At 45.6% G+C, this 21,346-nt stretch overlaps 1 protein-coding gene across 9 annotated transcripts in view; it reads right to left on the bottom strand.

Annotated features, from left to right (window-relative positions):
• Positions 1-1,534: 1,534 nt before the first annotated feature.
• pax6b (paired box 6b) overlaps positions 1,535-21,346 on the bottom strand; it is a 39,741-nt gene continuing 19,929 nt past the window's right edge. Inside the window, exons 6-19 of one of the 9 annotated variants that reach the window (XM_035627814.2) lie at positions 17,197-17,418; positions 14,419-14,492; positions 14,071-14,124; positions 13,136-13,159; positions 10,537-10,667; positions 10,139-10,174; positions 9,832-10,053; positions 9,358-9,523; positions 5,985-6,143; positions 5,678-5,760; positions 5,401-5,551; positions 4,495-4,604; positions 4,060-4,201; positions 1,535-3,326 (exon numbers count right to left, since the gene is read on the bottom strand). In XM_035627814.2, the coding sequence (XP_035483707.1) occupies positions 3,241-3,326; positions 4,060-4,201; positions 4,495-4,604; positions 5,401-5,551; positions 5,678-5,760; positions 5,985-6,143; positions 9,358-9,523; positions 9,832-10,053; positions 10,139-10,174; positions 10,537-10,667; positions 13,136-13,159; positions 14,071-14,083 (1,323 nt within the window). In that variant the 5' untranslated portion in view covers positions 14,084-14,124; positions 14,419-14,492; positions 17,197-17,418 and the 3' untranslated portion in view covers positions 1,535-3,240. Of the gene's footprint in view, positions 3,327-4,059; positions 4,202-4,494; positions 4,605-5,400; positions 5,552-5,677; positions 5,761-5,984; positions 6,144-9,357; positions 9,524-9,831; positions 10,054-10,138; positions 10,175-10,536; positions 10,668-13,135; positions 13,160-14,070; positions 14,125-14,418; positions 14,493-17,196; positions 17,419-17,624; positions 17,724-20,370; positions 20,392-21,346 lie in introns of those variants that run through there. The other 8 variants (XM_035627810.2, XM_035627809.2, XM_035627808.2 and 5 more) reach the window with 8 other exon arrangements.

The following is a 21,346-nucleotide window of genomic DNA, read 5'->3' as shown; positions in this document are numbered from 1 at the left end:
CACCGGACTGAGTGGGGAGAAACACGCTTTTATCATCTCGTCTTTTGGCAGCTGCTTCTTAGTGTCCCATTGATTCCTCACCAAGGCCAGGGCTGGCTGTTTTCCTGCAGTTGCTTTAGGTCGTAAGGCTTCTATTAATGAATGGCTGTCACATTGCAGCACTGTTCAAGTAACACAATGTAAGGCAATATTTTTTTTTCCCAAATTGAATATGCCTCTCTGCCAATGTCGGTTTGATAAAGCAGACCTATCATATTGCTACAGTTTATAAAATACAAACTGGACTATTACATTACATTTACAACCATGAGGGAAACGGAGTGCAGAATTCAACCGTTGACACTAAAGAGGGTGAGTATCATCTTCTGCTCCCTGCTGTGGGAACTCAGATTTGAGGTTTTCCAGGACACATTAAACAACAGATCAAACTGAACAAAGTTCTCGGGAACTTCGATGGGAACTTATATCGCCTGACTTTGTTCAGTGAGAATTACATTTAAACCTTTTCATCCCAAAGCTGTGTATTATTTAGACACTAATTGCGGTCTTTCTTGCATTTTGAATTTCTCTTTCATTCACTCTCTGTAATTATTAATGCTCTTCCTCTGTCTCGGCACGTTCGTTGAGCTTGTTCTCTCCCCCTCGACCCCTCTCCCCCTCATGCTGCTCTCAAAATGGTATTTCTCCATCTGTGTGATAAACTGGATTAAAAGAATAGGGAAATTGCGTTAGCCCTGGAAAAAAAAATCCTCTTAAAAAATCTGATTAACCTCCGAGAGCCTCAAAATTCTGATTTGGATTATTAAATATTGAGTGAGACGTGTAAATTAAATTAATCAATTTAGCAAGAAATTTGGCGCTGTTACATGCTGTGTGAATGTTACCTGACCTCACTCTCTCCTGGATCTCCTTTCCTTTTAGATGCTCTCTCACTCACTGGAACACACCTCTTCAAATCTCCACACACACACACACAGACGCGACCCCTCCTGCTGAGATAGCTAGTGAAGCAAAATAACTCACTCTGCCATTCTATCGCTCCTCTACCTAGCTCGGGGCGCTGGCTGCTTTATTCCATGGCTTTTTTTTTCTCTCCTTCCTCATCTTCACTGCTTCTGTATTTTTTCAGTCCATCGTATACTCTAAAACAAGAGCCGACTAAAACAAGAGCCAACTAAAACAAGAGCCGGCGATGGCGAATTGCTTGACCTTTCTCGTTGTGTGGCGGTGGTGTTGTGCTGTGTGGTCGGTGTTCACTTGGTCCAGCCCCTGTGTGTGTGTGTGTGTGTGTGTGTGTGTGTGTGTGTGTGTGTGTGTGTGTGTGTGTGTGTGTGTGTGTGTGTGTGTGTGTGTGTGTGTGTGTGTGTGTGTGTGTGTGTGTGTGTGTGTGTGTGTGTGTGTGTGTGTCCGTCCACAACCCCTTGTCCTGGCATTTGTCAGAATTAGATGTACAAAAGTCATTTTGAATTTGCAGCAATGAAAATTAAGAAGTGCCTCCACACGGCATTGAACAGGCAAAAAAGCTTCCTTTAAGACACAATTTTACTGTACAAAATGTTTTATAGTTTTCACAAAATACATTTAGAAAGCTCCATTTTAAATAAAATTAAATTGAAATATTTAAGAGACAGCGTGTAGACGTTTTTATCTCAGAAGCATTGCTCAGACGTAAACCCAGTATGTGTCCATGTTCTACGTACACACTGAAATAAAAATGCAAAACTCAAAAAGAGCATGACAGATGATGCTAGAAAAACCCTCCCATTGTCTTCAATTATAAATAAGGACTGCGGGGTTCGACTGCAGTCTCACGAACTCGAAGCCAATGTAATCGAACAGAACGTGTTTACAAAATTTTGCAACACAAGACTAATATCTTTAAAAAAAAAACATTGTGTACTAGATGAAATACAAAGGCTTTGGTCTGTTTTACAATCAACAATGATTAAATCTGATATGTACTTGTAAACAACTGCCAAACACTTAAGTTTAAAACTCTGTCAAGCAATGTTTAACCATAATTATAGGAATTAAATATTTCTAGTTGCACAATTTTTTTATTCATTTTTTTGACCATAGGACACTATAATACAACTATACCTAAGAGACAAATTGTACCTGACCCTAAAGTAATGTATTTTATGATGCATGGAACATTTATAGAATATTCTTCGGGGATATAAATGAAATCAACTTTTATTGGAGAAATCTTTCTGGAAGATTTCTAGGGAAGACAAGTACTTTACATTTTGACATAAACAAACTGGATTATATCGAAGACGCAGTCTACCATTTACAGACTACAGGTTTTTCTTTTACACCTGTTTTCCACGTTGAATGTTCTTCGTGGTCATCTAGAATCAATCCAACCACCAAAGCGAGAGTCCATGTTGTGTCACGTGTCGCGCCGTCTTTGTGCACTTTGAGCTGCTGATAGTGATCCATGTCTTTGAAGCCAGCAAACGCAGGCCCGTGTCAGAGGAGTCAAGAAGGAGTCAGCCTCAGTGGATGGATCGAGTTTTGAGTTTTCTTCTGCTAAATATCCATTCGTAAGAAATAAGATCAATAAATATTTTTTTTTTATGACACAGTAAGAGTCTTCCCTTCCAGCTTTTTTCGTCTTTAATGATATGCAACAGCGTCCAGAGACCATGCAAAGGCTGGTAGAAAGTCTCGATATAAGCAGATTAAAAGATAGTCATGGCAGAATCTCTCGGGTTCTCCTCTCTCAAACAAACGCAAGACCAACATGGTTTTCTAGCAGTCCATCTATCAGTACTTGATCTTGGTTTTTCATATTAACATACAAATGGCCATTTACTAACACACCAGAGAAAAAAGGAAACAATGACTGAAGTTGGAAATAGAAAAAAAAAAAAAAAAAAACATAAGTTTTTTGTTCCATAAAAATTTAACACCGGGCACTTTACAGAGGTCCATGTTTTTTTTTCCTTCCATCTTTTCCATTGTCGTTCTCTCGTCCAAGTCCTCGTTTGATTGTGCCTAGAGCTACAGAACAGCACACGGTCCCAATGGAAAAACCAAGCCCAGACGTCCCAAGGCTCTCCCAGAGTCTCTCTCTCTCTTCTTCTTCCTTTCACTCCTCTCCTCTCCCGTCCTCCTCTGCCTCTGCTCAACCCTCTCTCGCCTTCTCTACTCTCCTGTGCCGTGTATGTGTGAGGAGCACTGCCGGAGGGCGATGGTGAAGTGGGTGGTTACAGGGTGAAGTAGCTCTTCTCTCTACTGTAGTCTTGACCAGTACTGAGACATATCAGGCTCGTTCCCTGGGACTTGGACAGGGACAGACACTCCAGGAGAGATGAGTCCTACAGAGACAGAGAGTCACAGACATCAGGTCAACAAACAATTATGATGACAACTGAAAGAAATGAAGCCCCATTAGTCCGCATGCAAAATTAGGTGAGTGGATGCACAGTTAGTGTTAGCCTTATAGCACAAAGCACTGTGTTTTAAAAGCTCGCTAACGGGTGGACAAGCAGTGAAGCTGCAGTGGGGTCGAAGCTCTGCACATAGTCGCTCCGCAAAACGCTTGCAAGCTCAATAAATTGTGGCTTTGGCAATGGCATTTAAACAGAAGGAGTACAACAGCAAATGAATCAAATTAATTAGCAATTTAGCACAGAGGAAATGTGGTTATGCATGATTAACTCTTCATGACCATAACCAGTATATATGGCTCTCCGTAACCGGGTCCTAATGGGGTGGAACTAAACTATGGGCTGGAGTAGTGGGACTGACACGATGGCATAGAGCGGCGATTAAATGAGCTCCTTTCATGCAGCTGCAGAGTGAAGGGAAAAAAAGATATGAAATGTAGAGATATTGATCCGCAGACGTTTAAAACCATGAAGAGAATTAAATGGACAGAAGAGCGGCGGGAAAGGAAAGTCGCCATGACAGGTCATGAATCAGAGATGGCTATGTAGTACCCCCGAATTACAGGAAAGGTGGCAGATATTTCAGGGTGCACGGTTTGATTTTTTTTTTTTTTTTTAATGGTTCCCAAGCATGTTGGTAAAAAATGAATATTCTGCCTACCTGTTGAGGTGGTACCAGAAGTGGTCATTGATTGGCTGTTCATATGTGCCTGCATATGAGGGGGCGTGTATGTGTCGTAGCTCCGCCCGTTCACAGGCGGACTGGTAGGCAGCATGCAGGAATAAGAGGAGGTCTGGCTGGGCTATAGATGGGGAGAGAATGTTACATTAGCTGAAGCCAACCATATCGTTTTCAGCTCAGTAGTCAGCTACACTCTAAGCTTCTCATAGTCTGTCTGCGTCTAATTTTATTCATGATTTTAGTTCTGTTCCTGTCAGAAACCTACTCTTTGATTAAAAATAGAAGAGTTTAAGATAAGTGTTTGGCCAGGAAACATTATTTAAATCAGAATTATTACATAAAATACACATCGTAAACATTCATTGACTCATGAGGATCATGTTGTTGTTGTTTCATTGTTTTTTTTTTACTTACTTGCATAGGTAGATTGTTTGCCATGGTGAAACTGGGCATGGGGGGCAGCGCACTGTAGGTGTTTGTGAGTGAGTCAGGTCTACCCAGCATTGCCCCCGAGGTGAAAGACACTGTGAATGAAAAAAATTAAAATGTCATTAGAAGCTGGAACATCTCTCTCTCTCTCTCTCACACACACACACACACACACACACACACACACACACACACACACACACACACACACACACACACACACACACACACACACACACACACACACACACACACACACACACACACACACACACACACACACACACACACACACACACAGCAGTGTGAGAGAGACACTGTCCCTGTAGCGTTTAGTATTGCGTGCATGGGGTGACGCCTTATTTGACAGGATGATGGGCCCCGGACAGACACTGTGTGTGTGTGTGTGTGTGTGTGTGTGTGTGTGTGTGTGTGTGTGTGTGTGTGTGTGTGTGTGTGTGTGTGTGTGTGTGTGTGTCGGTGTGTGTGTCGGTGTGTGTCGGTGTGTGTGTCGGTGTGTGTCGGTGTGTGTCTCAGGTCATTGACATGTGAGCATGAGCCTCAGTTCTGCCGGTGTGTGCCCTCCTGCCTGATTTGGTAATTATGCAGAGAGTCAGCTGAGAACTTTTGCTCAATCATCCATCAGGAGGAAACCACCAGTGTTACATGTGGAGGAGAGCACAGCCACCGAGGCCTCTTGCCTCCGTCTGTATCAATCCCACAGCTTAACACTTAGTGATATTTGAACCTGGATCCTCTTTGGCCTCGTGGACACTAGTCGCAAGTGTCTGCCTGGTTTTGCAAACCGCTCTATTTTAATATGAGGAGGTAATATCCTTCTAAGGGGACTGGTGGTCGTGGTCCTGGTGCCCCCAGCTGAGGTGGACCTACCCGGTGTAGTGGGCTGTGGGATGGCCTGGTAGACGCTGGTGCTGAAGCTGCTGCTGATGGGAATGTGACTGGAGGAGTTGTTGGCCTGGCGGCGCTGGTTCCGCAGCTTCTCCTCTCGCCTCCACTTTGCTCTTCTATTTGAAAACCATACCTGCGACGACAGAAACCCCGTCACGTTAGTGTTCGAACCGGGCCTCCACTTATCACCCCTCCTCCTCGTCATACCCCCCCCCCCCCTCTCTCTGTAACGTCTGGAGGAGTAAGGCGCGTCACTCACTTGTATTCTGGCTTCGGGCAGGTCGATTTTCGCCGCTAGTCTCTCGCGCGCAAAGACATCTGGATAATGAGTTCTTTCAAATTCTGTAATGCAAAAAAAAAACAGAGTTAGAAATGAAGAAAGTCAACAGGTCGCAGCTGATCGAATTTTTTGCAGAGCTCCAGGCTCCATCAAGGCCCGGAATCCCAACGAATAAAAAGTCCTACAAATGTAGTCAGATGTCTATGCACCTCTCAGACGTGTGTTTATTCTAATTGATTTCATTTTTTTTAAAGAACAAAAACACTCGTCAGACTGATGGTCGGACCTTTTTCCAGCGCCTCGATCTGCTCCTGTGTGAAGGACGTGCGGTTTCTCTGTAGCTTCCTCTTGAGCTGCAGTCGCATCTGCGTCTCTTCTGAATCCTCTCCGTTCGAGCTGATGGAGTTCGTGTTCTCCCCGGCGCCGTCTTGTTGTTGGCAGCCGTCTGAGAGGGGGGGGGGGGGGGGGGGGGGGGGAAAGAAAAAGAAAGCATATAATTGAAAACATGCTCTCAATTAAGTTAATTGAATAATGACTCCTCGGCCCACAGGACACGGTGCGCGGCGCGCAGTCATTAGAGCCACTACACCCTGGTCCATTCGGAACCAGAGGACTTATTGAGTGTCGCCACGTCGCAGACGACTGCCTGCGTGAAAGGATCTTGTTCTTCTTCTTAGGCTTCGCATTCGAAGTGTGTTTATAAAATATTGTGGGAAACCCCGTCCGGCGAGGGGAACGCTCCGCGAACTTATCGCTCCCCAACAATGGCGTGTTTTGTGAAAGGGTTAAGAGAAATGTGACACGTTGTGGCGAACCTCTTTTCAGAGCCTATGAAATGTATTAAAACCCCAAACTCTCTACCAACCAACCCCCCAGCCCCTGTTTTTTTTCCAGGGTAGAGCAGTGCCTCAATGGTCGTTCCCATATGGGCGTTGGTAACGCCATTGAGGTGACCACCAACTTTTGAATAGGAGAAGACGCTTTTCAGAATGACACAATGCCTTCAGGAGTAAGGGAAACCACTAAACTATGGCCACAGTCAGGGACGAGCAGTGAGACCCTCGGTGGGTGTAATATATGGGAGGGGTGGGTGTGTGTGGGGGGGGGCTATTGGAGGGGATGACAAAAGGATTCTCTCTCTCTGGAGGCGCGCAGGCTGTAGTGCCTTGGCATTGTGCGCACGAGGATCCCAGTCAACAGAGCTTTGAGTCCAGTGTGTTAACCCTTATCCACTACCATCATTAATCACGTCCCCCGGCCAGCTACACGCCAGTCAGGATTTCTGTCTTCAATTGGAAACAAATGAGTGAGGAGAGAGCATGCAACCCCCTGAACAACCGAAATAAGGCCAATCTATTCACTGGCCCTTGCTTGTCCGCGGTGGGCCCGCAGGTCCCTTCAGCTGCAGGGCGAGGCTTATCGACTAATGTCTGTCTTGTTGTTGGACATCATTATCACACCGAGAAGTTAATGCGAAATTAAGCAGGGTGGGGTGGGGGGGGGGGGGGGGGGGGGGGCTGCTGCTGATAGAGGGTGGTTTATGTAATATCTCACCGATGTTCGGCCCGGCGCCATGCGGGCTGAACGTCACTTTGAGCATTTTCTATGCAAATTGTTCGATTCCGTTTTTGATGGGCGAATACTGACAGATTGACTGGCTGGTGCCTTGCTCAAGGACAGGAGGTTGTTGCAGGGATGGGCCGGGGTGCAAGGCGGCCTGTGTATGCGCGCGCACGCACCCACCCGCCCAGCTCCTGTAGGAGCAAACATTGAACCGTGTGTGTGTGTGTGTGTGTGTGTGTGCAAAAGTTGCCGCATGTGAAAAAGATTTGGCAGCTATATGTAATAATGAAAACGCGTTTGCAGCATCGCGTGAATTCAAGTACATTTTCTCAAATTCCGCCGCCAGAGAAGGAGACTCGCCTGCTGCGTCTGAAGCCTGATGCGACATGTTTCTTGACAATTTCCTTTGCTGCAAAAAAAAATAAATAAATAGACTATTCTTCTATAGTTAGTATCCACATAGCTATGTGTTTTCTTCACTCCGGCTAATCCACAAAGAGGAGTGAATGTGCGGCTATTATCCGTCTGCCAGACCCACTGACGCTAGGATGGGATTTGTTTTCTTTATAAAAGCGCTGGGAAATAAACTCATTCTTTAGTATCACGGTGTCTCAGCCAGTGAGGCGGAAAAGCAGCAGCAGCAAAAAAAAAAAAAAGAGAGAGAGATACCGAACCAATTGCGGCACCTTTCAGCTGCTGAGACCGGATCAAAACACTCTTGAGAAACCGCTTAGAAGTGAAAGAGAAAGTGAGAGACTAAATCCTATAGACGGGATTTGGAGCCATATAGCCAGCGAGGGAGAAAGGGATGAAAGACGAGTTTTATTTCGTTCCTCCCTGGATGGAGATGTCTTCTTTTGGGGCCCTGTCACTCTGGATGTAGCCATTATATCTGCTCACCCGGCGGAAAACAACTGTAGCTTATAATTTAAATTATTATTAGTATTATTATTACAATTATTATTATCAAAAATAATGTTAATAGATAATATATTTTTTTAAATTATAAATTATCTGTATAAGGAAACAATAATTAATCTAAAGCCTTATGGCAGACTATACCGACGGCAACCACAGTCACATTTGATAAGCTATCCGTGCCAGTATTTATGTAATAATAATGGTAATAGAAATGATATATTAATTATAATTATAATTATAATAGTGCATTTGTTAATGCGCTTGGTTTCACAATGAAGATCACCAGTAATAGCTGTCGATCGGAACCTTTCCGCTTTACTGCCTGTCGATAACAGCCCCACGTGTCACAAGCCCTCATCAAACAAATGCAAATGATTATTTGCAAAGACTGAATTCTTCCACCGCTCGCCCCCCTCTTCGATTCATATAGAAATTCAACCACAAACAATTGTTAAATCTCCGCGTAAAACCAAAGTAAACATGGAAGGCGGTGTTTCATGTTTAAAATGAAAAGCTTCAGTGTTCGGCCTGCGAGCAAGGAGGCCGACAGGAAAGCCCTCTGAAGTGGAACATTTCCACATCAGCCCTGCCATCTCCACACTCCTGCATGTTGCCATAATGAGAGACAAAGCCCCCTCTAATGAGCAATTACACGTAGTGCGGGCCGTTCCCATAACCAATCATTGCGTGTGAAGGAAAACATTCCTTTGTACTAATATCCGAGCACTGCGCTCCCCCGGCTCTGCCTCCCCGTCAGGAGGGGAGGAAGGAGCCGGCCGTTGGATGGACACCTCTGCTGAAAGGACAAGCCGCTGTCACGCACATCCATGTCTGGGACAGTGGAGGCATTCAGACCGCATGCACGGCCTATGGTTTCCCCTAATCGACTGTAAGGCCTAATTGGTGGTCTTGCACAGGGCATCAAGGCGCACCAGTACAATACCTCCCTGCAAACAGAGCCCTGGGCCGGAACCACTGGAATAGTACAATATAAAAACTATTCATATGTGTATGTGAGAATGTATGATGACTTCTGTGGGATTAATCCCTAATGCATCCATGCAGCTTCAAACCGACAACACCAGGTCGCGTGTGTTTTGGTGACATGTCCATAAATGTTACGGAGCTTGAGAGAACGCGTCAAGGTGTCTCCATCGTGTGATAATGAGGCTCACCTTGGTTGGGCTGCCCTGGCACCGATGTTCCGGGGTACCAGCCGGGCCGGGTCCCCCAAGTTCCTGTCTGACCGTTGAGCATTCTCAGCTTGTCATACATGCCATCTGCGCCCATCTGTTGCTTTTCACTAGCCAGGTTGCGGAGGACTCGGTTTATCGATGACACCTGAATGACAAATTGCATATGATGGAAGTTAGGGTTAGGAGTTTAGGAGGAGCGCTGCAGCAGTGTGTTTCTATATATAGGCAACACACACACACACACACACACACCTTCTAATCATAATAAATCTGCCCAGGAAGATGTTCACAAATGGACAACGGGTCCCTTTCTAATTGACTGTATGTGTTCGCCTGATCACGGACGCACTAATGCGCGCAGCCTATTTCATAAGAGTGAATGGTTGGATGCCCATCTCCTCTTCCTCGACTGCACGAGGGAGGGAAGAAAAAAAAAAAGTCATTTACACGTACACTTACACTGGGTATGTTGTCGTTGGTGCAGATTCCCTCCGACAGCAGTCTGTCACGGATCTCCCATGCGAAGATAGACGGACACTCCCGCTTGTACTGCGCGATTTTCGCGACCACCTCCGGAGTGGCGACCCGGGGCTTGCTGCCGCCTATCGCTCTCGGTCTTATGGAGCCCGTCTCATAGTACCTGCCCAGGATCTTGCTCACGCAGCCGTTGGATACCTGGATGGAAAACAAAAGACACAATTCACATACATTATTTACGACAATTCATGGAATTTCTAAGATGGCGTCAAAGAATTGTCACCTTGTCACTGTCCAGCACTTGGACTTCATCATGGGTCTACAAACACAAAAAATATGCCTTGAATAGTACATTGGGCATTTTCTCACAAGAGATCTATTCTTAAAAATAGCAGGCAGATAACTTAGCTTTTAATTATTTTTTTTTTGCTTTTTTTTTGGTTTACATTTCCAATAATGATGTCGCCAATACATTTTACGATTTGTCTAAAACAATCCTCAAATGCTTAAAAAAAATAAGCTACAAAAAACTGATTAAATATTTATTTATTTTTTAAATCATACTTTATGTCTTTAACATTTTAGCTTTAATTGTTTTCTGTTTGAAAGTATAGGTTGCGCCCACTGCAAACAAAGTGTGGATAAACCCGCTGTGTGTTCGGGGAGGAGTGCGGTTGTCACCTGCAGTATCCGGGAGATGTCGCAGGGTCGAGCACCACTGTGAGCGAGTTCAACTATTTTCTGCCTGGTGGAATCCGGCAGCGGTCTACCATTAACAAACACACCACCAAGCTGGTTTACGCCACTGTGACCTACATGGAGGAAACAAAGAGCATCGCAGTCATCACATCATACACACTCGAACAAGACCGATGACAACACATGTGATGAAAAGCAGGTTTTCATTCAGTGATGGGGAGGATTTTTTTTCTTTTTTTCTGAGCGTAAAAACCGAGTTAAAGGTGAAATATGGAGACAGCATACAGAGGCAAATGAGTTTTTTTTTGTGTATTGACTTCACAAATTAAGAGTCAAGAAGCATGTTGTTAAACGCCGATGAAACATTTCCTTAAAGAATCTCTCGGTATACATTCCTCTCTGGAGTCAAACACTGCGCAGTTATTCAGTGACACATGCAGAAGGTGGGTTAAACAAAAAAGACACCGGCGCCACACAAACCGAACCAAAACAACTCCATATGATTTTAGTTTTTTTGTCCTCCGGTGACAAATTAACAAGCGAGTCTGCCCCGATGAAACACGAGCGACCTGGCATCGGACCGGGAAACTTCAGCCTCGACACCCGTTCTCTCCGTCCCCTCGTGTGTGCGCGCTGCTCACACACTGTCCTCAGAAAAGAAAAGGAAACCAGCGACACCGACAACTACCCAGAGCACCAGAACCCGTGAAAACGTCTTTAAATCGCTGTCCTGCAACAGCGTCGCTTGTTGGAAAGTGACGGTAATTCGACAACTCGTCCAAAACGCACGACAATTACGCACGCACAAAGACAGGCGGTGCATGGAAAACTAGCTTTAAAATAGCACTTTTTACGAGTGGTTATTGTCCAAAAATGTTGCATTTTAAGAAATTATTCTTAAATAAGTTCTATGGCATCTCTCTACAAAGCACAGAATAGTCCCGCAAACCTGAAGCCGAGAGGGAGATGTGACTCCCCGGAGTGCCTGCGCCGCGCTCCGTCTCTCCGCTCCCTTCCCCTGCGCTGCCGCCCGGTACATTGACTCCGGCAGCAGAGGCTCCTTAGCAATAAATAAGCTCCAAATATAGAAGAGGGGGAAAATATGATGAGCCTGCCTGACATTTGTCTTTAAAATAAAGCTAGCTGCACGTCAAGTTTGAGCTTAATTTCTGGAAATAGGCGGAAGTCGCCTCGGATCATGCATGGGAGGCTAATTGAAAAGATCAGTTGGAGCACTTGTGGCAGGCATGTCACTTTATGACACCGCTCTGCTTTTGAAAATCGCATCGTCACGACAAATAGTAGCATGATAAAACGACCCTTTCTGTCTGCATTTGGATATCACTCAGACAAAATTGGACGCTACTCGTTTACCCTCCGAGGGAGACTTCGTTTTGAGGTGGCCAGGGGCTACGCGCGGTCACACAAACGAGGGCGCGCCTGGATTCTTAACATATTAAAAGTGACATGCAGTTTTTTTTCCCCCCCTTGTTTGTATTTGACAACAAATGCTCACAGCCACTGCAGTCCTGTTGTGAGCAATCGGTGGGCGTCTTCACTCGGAAACGTGTCACCGGACTGCAGCGTTAAACTGGACACTTTATTTTACAGAAATGATCAAAAGGGACTGCTCATACCTGACTGGAAAATAAACCTGTTTAACTGAGCCATGTATCCCCTTTTGGCCACTCTGTGTAATAATCTTCCGACGTGGCTCTGACTGACAGTAAATCCATTATCATCCCTCCTGCTCTTTGGTAATTCCGGGATTAAGTGGAATTAATAGACTTCTTATGCTGAAATTGGCCTGCCCGCATTAAGCAGCCCAGCTCTGCGGGTTCTCCACGCAGGGGCTTCTCCGTCACCTCTGATTTACAGCGATCATATAAATCCTCCGGATCGATAAAACCGTCAGATAAAGACATCACATTAAAAAAAAAAAAAAACTCTCCGAAGGTTAAGTCTTAATCATGGCACAATTCCCTCAAGTGCCCAGAGTCGATCTCGCCCGCTGGCGCTGATTATGCGCCTTGTATTCTATTGCGAGTCGACTAATAGGAAAACATATGGTGTCAATTTGGACGCTCCCCACCATATACACCCAGGAGTTATTAGCACAAAAGCCACCGAGGCCGTCGCGACCTTTGGACAACCCAAAGGGCCGGGCCCAATGATATCTGCTCGGCAATTCGCACCAGACATCACACGCCGAGCCAGGGGAGCATCCCATTAACATCAATCCGCAGCAAAGCAGCAGCACTGGGTGTTGTACACAGCTCTGATGAGGCCCCGTCATCTCAATAATGGACAATTGAAAAATAAGAATAAAAATCACTGCGCTGCGGCCTATTGAAATTCGACTCCAATGAACGCCACCAGTTTAAAATAAAATAAAATACCATATTTCTCATCATACTTTCTCGTCACTTTATGCGTGTTTCCTCTAACATCAAACACTCCAGCTGCCATGTGGTCCCACATTGAATTTCAAAAAACACATTTGGACTAATGCGCACAGATTACAGCACAGACACGTCATCAAGGTATATGGAGAATAATATAATGAAATTATTCCACACACCTTCATCACAGATGTCATACACCTCTTGTCCAGCAGCAAGAGAGAAAATGTTTCATGTTTATCCTTTTTTGCTTTAACACACACATACATACATACATACACACACACCAGATACAAGACAGATATGTTCAACTCATGGGCCACTGTAAAACACAGAGGCCATATAACAAACGTCATCTACCATGTTTTTATTTTTTTCATTTTTTGATTGGCACCCACGACAATGCGGTTGTTAATATTTATCTTCCGCTGTGAGTTCAGCCTTCGGTTATAAATCTCTCTCTCTTTCCTTCCTGCTGTCTGTCCGTGAAGAATATGGACTCATCTACATAAGACATTATTGCTATTCCTCATGTTTCATGCAGGGCTCTTCTCTATACGCAGCTAATCTCGTATGCAGCCTGGCAGCCGCAGCTCTAACGCTAATGCAGACGGCTGTGCAATTATTTAATACCAACTCAAGCAGAAACAAAAAAAAAAAAAAATCTCCCTCTCAACCCAACCCCCTCTGTTCTCCCGACCCCTCTCCCTCTCTCTCTCTCTCTCTCTCTGGAGCAGGGCGACGTGTGATTAACTTGTTCAGTAATAACTTGCCCACCTATCACTGAGAATATTTTGTTATTATAAATAAATAAATAAAACCAATTAACAGCAGAGAAGTGGCCATCAAATAACTGAGAATATTTCCCCCCCCTTTCGCCTCAAAGTCATGCAAATTCATTTCCCTGTACATACATTTCCTTTTTTTCGTCTTCTTCCTCTAAGTGTTACTCATAAAGTTATAACAACCATGTGCATAATGTCAGTGGGTGTTGCCTCCATCGAACCACATTAGATCTTGCGGTTGTAATCAAAACTTTCCAAACAACAAATTAATATATTAACACACACACACACACACACATATTATATACACACATATGAAAACAACTTACTGTTCTGCATCATTGAGGCTACTCCAGACTCCCACGTGGCTTGGTTGTGGTATTCTAAGCGTCACAAGGAAATTACAAAGGTGGTTAGCATCACATCATAAACCATGGTGTACACATCTTTTTATTATTTTTATTATTTTTATTTTAAGATGCTGTCCAATTATTTGCAACATTTCTTTAAAATAGACAAACTGTTTTGTTTGTTTTTTCAATCTCCTTCGATTTGAATTTCATTTACTATTATTTTTTTTTATTTTTTTTTTTGCGGAACTGCTTAAACATTATAGATGCAATATTAATATGAATTTTAACAACCTGAGTGTATGTATGTATTTTAATTAAACTTGCCTGGAAACAGAGTTGACTGTCCACTCTATAACAATTTAGTCAATCATCTGCCGTTCTCACTACTTAATGTCTCCCTATAGGACAGAGCAGAACAACACATTAGCACAGCCACAGCTACGGATGCACTCAAACTCAACTGCAGTCTTCATTTGTGTGACTTGCACGCGGACGGGTTTCACCTGGAGGTCGCCGCCAAGCACAGAAAGTTAAATTGACGCGGGACAACGTCTCTGATGGGCCTGTTCCCCGAAAGTTGAGGATAAATTCTAAGAATCCACAGCTGAGATGTTGAGCCCACAACTCTCTCCCTCTTACAGCCCTGATTCTTTCAGGACTTGTTTCTTTCTTTCTAAGCTCAAATAAAGAAATCAGCCCTCATCCTCTCAGCAAGAGTTCTCTGCATATTGTTTCATGAGCTTGATATGCCTCCTCTGGTGGAGTGTACGGTGACACACGTTGTCTACCTCGCCTCGCTGCTCTGTAAAAGTCCAGAGCAGGAGGGGGTACAAAGCTGGTGTACAAAGCCCGCTGGACTCTAACAATGCACCTCCACCCCCCTCCTCTTTTTTTCTCTCTGCCTCCATATACCTCAGACCCGGGGCGAGAACTCGGCCTCCGCGACTAGAAACACACAGCTTCCCCACTAAACACACCAACAAGTTCAGATTAATACAAAGAGCCGGAGGCATGCATCCACCCCCTCCGGGACCATTCACACACACACACACACACACACACACACACTATAGCGGCAGCGGGGTCACGGTCGTGTGTGTGTGTGTGTGAGAGTGTGAATGTGGGTTTTGTTTGCCCTGCTTTTTCTTTTCTTTTTTCCTTTTTTTAAATTTTTTTTTTTTTTCAAGAAAGCAATTTTTTTGTAAATGTAATTTCTCGTTAGAGATATCTGCCGGTTCTTGTGTGCTGCTGGTGCGGGTTGTAAAGCGGGTTCGGCGACACAACGGCGCAGTGGGGCGCTCAATTGGAAAAGACAAATGCATTAAAGGAGCCATTGAAAAAGGGGGGACGAGATAAAAAGGGGGCCAGGCAGGGAGAAGTCTGAAGTTTTGTTTTTTTCATTTTCTCCCTCCATGCGAAGTTGTGTTGTGTGCAGAGCAAAATGGCCCGATAGCGACGACGTGCAGCGGGCCGCGCTGGTCCGAGCCCGCGGGTTCACACACAGAGGGCCGCCATTGCTTTCTCACACTGCAGCCTTTTCTTTTCCTGTGGTAACAAACAGACTGCGGCTCATTAATCAAATTCAGATTCCATCACACTGGCCCGCCGAGCCCCAGTTAGCCTGGGTAGCATTGCATTAAATGAATTAGATAATTACTAGAATTATTGTTTTGTTTTTTTCTGGAGCCATGATGTTAAAGTTACTGTTGGGGGGGAGAAGAAGAAGAAAAAAAAAACCCGAATCTAGATGAAATACAAGCGGCCTGTTAAGCCTGAGCAGCCTGCACATGCACCGCCAGTCAGTAGCTCGGAGTCCTGTAAAGGTCCAAGTGGTTAATCATTTATTTAAGGTCGAAAGCTCAAACGTTGTTGTTCCCGAGGTCAACTACGATCTAATCTGCATTTCTTTTCCTTTAGTAATCCGAAACAACAATGTGTTAATTCAACATGCTTATTCTGGCCGCCGGACCCTGCGCTCCCAACACCCATGTGCAGAAACAAGTAGGCCTCGGTCATATAGTGGCCCCGGTGCAGGTTGGAGGCAAACGGGAGAATATACATGGAGGGGATTAGAAAAATGACGGAATACATGTTAATGTGAGTTATTATGAATTTAGCCAATGGAGTAAATCTCAACTCAAAATGTTCCACAGTGAAGTGAAGTGTGTCTTCACATATTAAGGCATAGGTCTGCTGTGTTTTACTATTAGTCCTCTTTTTTACCCCCGTATTTAAATATATTTCTATATTTTCTTCTAGCAGAATTATGACACATTTAAGTGTAAATTTAGAAAATAAAAAAGCCCCCTTTTCAGGAAATGAATGGGTTTGTTTTTCATTCCCCATAAACGCTCAACTTGTCGTGACAAAAATAAGTTGGAAGCAGCAGCAGTCTGTGTCCATGTGTCGTGTTTTATCAGATGACAGAAATTACTGGAGACATTATTGTCTGTTTTCCGCCTGACTCGTCTGAGCTGTTGGATCTGGTCAAATGTGAAAGTACTTCTGTCGTTCTGTCATTAAGGGCCGGTGGAAATGGCGTTGAGAGGGAGATTTAAAACTAATTACAATAATAATAATAATGGGGAAAGTCCTATTTTCTCTGACACACAAACAAACACGGGTAAAAAAGAAACCGGGCCGCCTCCAGCTTCTTCTGGGTGGAAGGCGCTTGGGTGACTCGCCTGCATGAATCAATCTGACACCTTTCCTCAACGGGTCATTGCGCCCCATTCTCCACGATGATCACTGTCCTGGCCCAACGTGACTTTTTACTCTTTGCTGTCACAAATAAGCGCTAAGCTTCTCCGCGTATAAAGGCCCCGGACACAACGACCACCGGGGGAAAGACTGAGCGGAGGAAACAGAGACAGAGGCGCTAAAGGCTGTTGGCACTTTGTTGAGAGAGTCCAGTCAGAAGGCTGCACAGCCCCAACGATTCATCACCCACCACCTCGACCTACAGCCCTGGACTGATGGTGACGGTACAATAATAATCATAATAATATCAATCATAATCATAATCATAATCATAATAACAATATTGTATGGCATAATTCCACATTTTAACAACACAGACAAACTTTTTGGTCGGGATCTCACCTTTTTGGGGCATCCTGCGTCGTTGTCAAAGTCCTTGGCAAACTACAGGCTACAGCCTAGTTCTCCACACCACAGACAGAGACAGAGGGAAGGGGGGGGGGAGAAAAAAGAAGAAAAAAAAGAAAAAGAAAAAGCCGAGCAGGATCAGTCTCTCTCGGGAAGTTTAGACGGGGGGGAAAAATTAGTTTCCAGTGGTCTTCGGCGGAGACGGAGGGGATATCCCTGCGAAGGAGACAGAGATTGACAGTGAACTCAGATGTCAGGACGCACGGAGTTTGGCGAGGATGTGCGCTGGCGTGTGAGAGAGCGAATGAGAGAGTTGTGGAGAGAGAGAGTGGGGAAGAGAGAGAGGGGGGGGGGGGGAGGGGGAAGGAGGGGGGGCTAGTGGTGGTGGTAGAAGGAGGTGGGGGTAAGAGAAATGAGCACACCTATGCTGATTGGTGATGGAACAAGTGTATTAATGTATGTGTTCCTGGTCCGCTGTGCGCGCCTCGCCTCGCCTCGCCTCCCTCCGCCGCTCTTCACTGGCCCATTAGCGCGACCCGACCTCTGTCATCATCCCCCATATAAACACTTCCCCCTGCACCACAGCCAAAGCGGGAAACGGGGCCGAGCCACAGCGAGAGAAGGGGGGGGGGGGCGGTCTTGTGTGTGTGTGTGTGTGTGTGTGTGTGTCGTCTTCCCAACCCACTAATCAGCCCACGCATGCAAATACGCAGAGCGCTCACTCGCTGAATATTGCCCTATTGCAGAGCAACTGCCTCGGAAATGCCCATTGGACGGGAAGCTCTATTCTTCCAGGCTGAATTGGGTCCGCGCAGGGAATCTCAGGCATGTGCAGCTCCAACCTGAGGCTACAGCTGCGGGGAGGACGGGAGCCGCGACTGAACACTGGAGCTCGTCACATTCACAAAATGAAAATAATAACGAGGAGCTGCAGTGTCTTCGATTGGAAATAAAGAATAAAAAAAATGGTCAATGTTACACATACAATTTTGCTGTTGGAAAGAAAGTTTGGGGATATGTCGCACGATGTCACCTCTGATTGTTTTTTTGTTTGTTTGTTTATTTGTGGTTGGTTCAGCATCATGACATGTGGACCTCACACAACCCAGAATATAACGTGCACGAGTTTGAAGTTGGGCGACTCCAATCAGCTTCGCAGATCTTAACAAGGCTCAGCATTACTCTAAAAATAAATATGAATAACTACAATTATAGGCTAACAATTAAAACATAACACCGTAATGAGAATTCACAATCCTGAGAAGGGACGCCCGGTGCAGCATGTACTGTAACGTAACCCACATCTGAAAAGTTTATAGTTTGTTTGTCCTTAAGCTAAAAGCTCTAAATGGGGACATATGATGTTGCATATATTGGATTTGGAAATGACCCAGCCTCAGTAAAAAAACAAAACAATCAGAAATGTCCACCACGTGCTTTTGTTGATTCGTTTAGGTATCACCTTCCCCTGAATAGCCTTGCCCCCCTCCTGTCAACACGAGCACCGTGCGTAAAGAGCGCAGCCGTTAGCCAAGCTCGGCTGCTTTTTATGGACACATTTGCGAGGCACCGCGACGTCACTCCCCGCGACCTGACAGCAAATAGCACGCGTAAATAAAGTAAAGCAAATGACTGTGTAGCCATGGCCACACGCTTCCCAAACCGCGCTGGCTGAATGACTGGCCATTAGCGCACACCTCAACGCACCCAAAAGCAACCCCTCTGCGCCCGTTTCTGAGCAAACACCCGGAGCTCTGGGCAGCACCAGTCTGCGCAACGAGGATCCCCGTCGCTTACTCCTAAAGGAGTAGAACCGAAGAGGGGAGAGAGAACGAGGGGTGTGTATGGAAGTGGAAGCCAAACCAAAGCAGAAAAGGGGGGGGGGGGGTGCAATCAAAGGGCAGAGGGAAAGAGGGAGGCATAAGCAGGGGGAGGGGAGAGAGACTGCTTTTTTTCTTCTTTTTTTGGATTGGGGGTGGGGGGGGGGGCATGAAATGAAGTCATGGAGGCCTACACTTGACTTTCTTTGACATGTGAAAAAGTAGGAGAAGTCATAGCTCATCAATAAAACACTTCGGAGGTGAAAGAGGGCTCCCTAACAACCATCGCATTCCTGACTACGGGTTCAATGAGTAGACAAACGACGCTGCCAGAGAGAGAGAGAGAGAGAGAGAGGGACAGAGAGAGAGAGAGGGACAGAGAGAGAGAGAGAGAGAGAGAGAGAGAGGGACAGAGAGAGAGAGAGGGACAGAGAGAGAGAGGGACAGAGAGAGAGAGGGACAGAGAGAGAGAGGGACAGAGAGAGAGAGAGGGAGGGGGACAGAGAGAGAGAGAGGGACAGAGAGAGAGAGGGAGGGGGACAGAGAGAGAGAGAGAGAGAGAGGGACAGAGAGAGAGAGGGAGGGGGACAGAGAGAGAGAGGGAGGGGGACAGAGAGAGAGAGAGAGAGAGAGGGAGGGAGGGAGACAGAGAGAGAGAGAGGGACAGAGAGAGAGAGGGAGGGAGAGAGGGAGAGAGAGAGAGAGAGAGAGAGAGAGGGAGGGAGGGGGACAGAGAGAGAGAGAGGGACAGAGAGAGAGAGGGAGGGAGAGAGGGAGAGAGAGAGAGAGAGAGAGAGGGAGGGAGGGGGACAGAGAGAGAGAGAGAGAGAGAGAGAGAGAGAGAGAGAGAGAGGGGGACTGCCCGGCCTGAATGGGGCCCTCAGTAGGCCGGCGAGATAATGAGCTGAGAGGACCGGGCTCAAACTGTCACCGAGGGTCCCGCGGTGAGGAACAACACTTTGGCCAATACTCCTTCATCAAACAACCCGTAAACTAAACGAGCACATTCATCTGTTTCTCCTTCCTGCTTTGTTTCTATTTCACTTGGACTGGTGGCGCAGCCTATACGCCTACCGTGAATGGTCGCAGGCTTATATCAGCTGAGGGAGAGGGAGAGGGGGGTCGTCCCCCCCCCCCCCCCACACACACACACATATTGGACGTACATTAGACCACAAACACGCACCTCCTCCTCCCTCCATGTCAGCCCATGCAGCTCTATCATGTATTGTACAACACGGGGACTGGACGCGCTGAAGCTGGAGTAACAACTTTGAAAAAGTAAACATTATTATGCAAAATCAACTCTCACAGTTTTCAAGAGGCACATTTGAGAGGATGCACTTACACAGTTCAACACTCAATTAAAGTTGGAGGCCACGAGAAGAAAGCCCAGTAGGTTGTTGAACTTCCGCATGTGGCCTGGACAGCTGCATGTGGCAGCATCAGTTCAGGAAGTGATGCCCGTTTGGCTGCGGATTGGCGAAATACAAAATGTCCATAATTCTAATTTCGGGTCATTTTTGTGATGCTGCAGAAAAAGACACATCTCGTCGAGACATTGACACTTGATATCTGCTGCGTAAACACAACCTCGTGCCGTGTGTATAAAAAAAACAATTATTTCATATTATTTCTATAACCTTTGTGGTGCAAATGTTATTGCCCCTCACTTGTCACAGGCTGCAGCTGTCAAAAAAAATCCCCCTCACTATAACCTGCCTGTGTCTGAAAGACAGATTCCCCGATGAGTGAGTCAAGTAGTTTTCTTTTGGAAACAATACCTCCACTGGGTTATTGATTTCTCTGGTTAAGCTGTAAATCCGCTACAAGAGCTAATTCGTTGTCTCCACTCTCAAGAGATTTCTGTTTTGTTTTTTTTCTCTCTCCTTCACTCGTATAGGTGAAGTCGCCCTACAGCTTTGTCAGCAATTAACTGTCAGATCATATATTTCCTATACAGTTTGTTGTTTGTTCTGTAAGGTACATATTGGGTTGCTGTAGACATCGGGGGGGGGGGGGGGGGGGGGGGGGGGGTACATTTAAAAAATAAATAAATAAATAAAAACGTGATATGCTCATGTTGGGAAAGCAATTAGCCCAATGCGGATTAGCAGCAACTAATGTCATAGGCCTTGAAAAGAAAGACTAATCTAGTCGCTATTTCCCCCCTGAGCCTGAGGCAGTGTGGCATTTGTACCCCTGTAGAAACTTTTAAATACAACCAAAAGAAAGAAAGGAGGAAAGAAAAGAAAAGAAAAGAAAAAAGGGGGGGGGGGGGCAGCAGCGGCGAAAAACAGTGGCATTGTTTTTCGGACGGGGGA

This window comes from Scophthalmus maximus, chromosome 4 (genome assembly GCF_022379125.1).
Source record: "Scophthalmus maximus strain ysfricsl-2021 chromosome 4, ASM2237912v1, whole genome shotgun sequence".
Taxonomy (NCBI): Eukaryota; Metazoa; Chordata; class Actinopteri; order Pleuronectiformes; family Scophthalmidae; genus Scophthalmus; species Scophthalmus maximus.
Note: the sequence above shows the minus strand (reverse complement) of the source record. Positions and strands in the feature narration are given on the sequence as shown.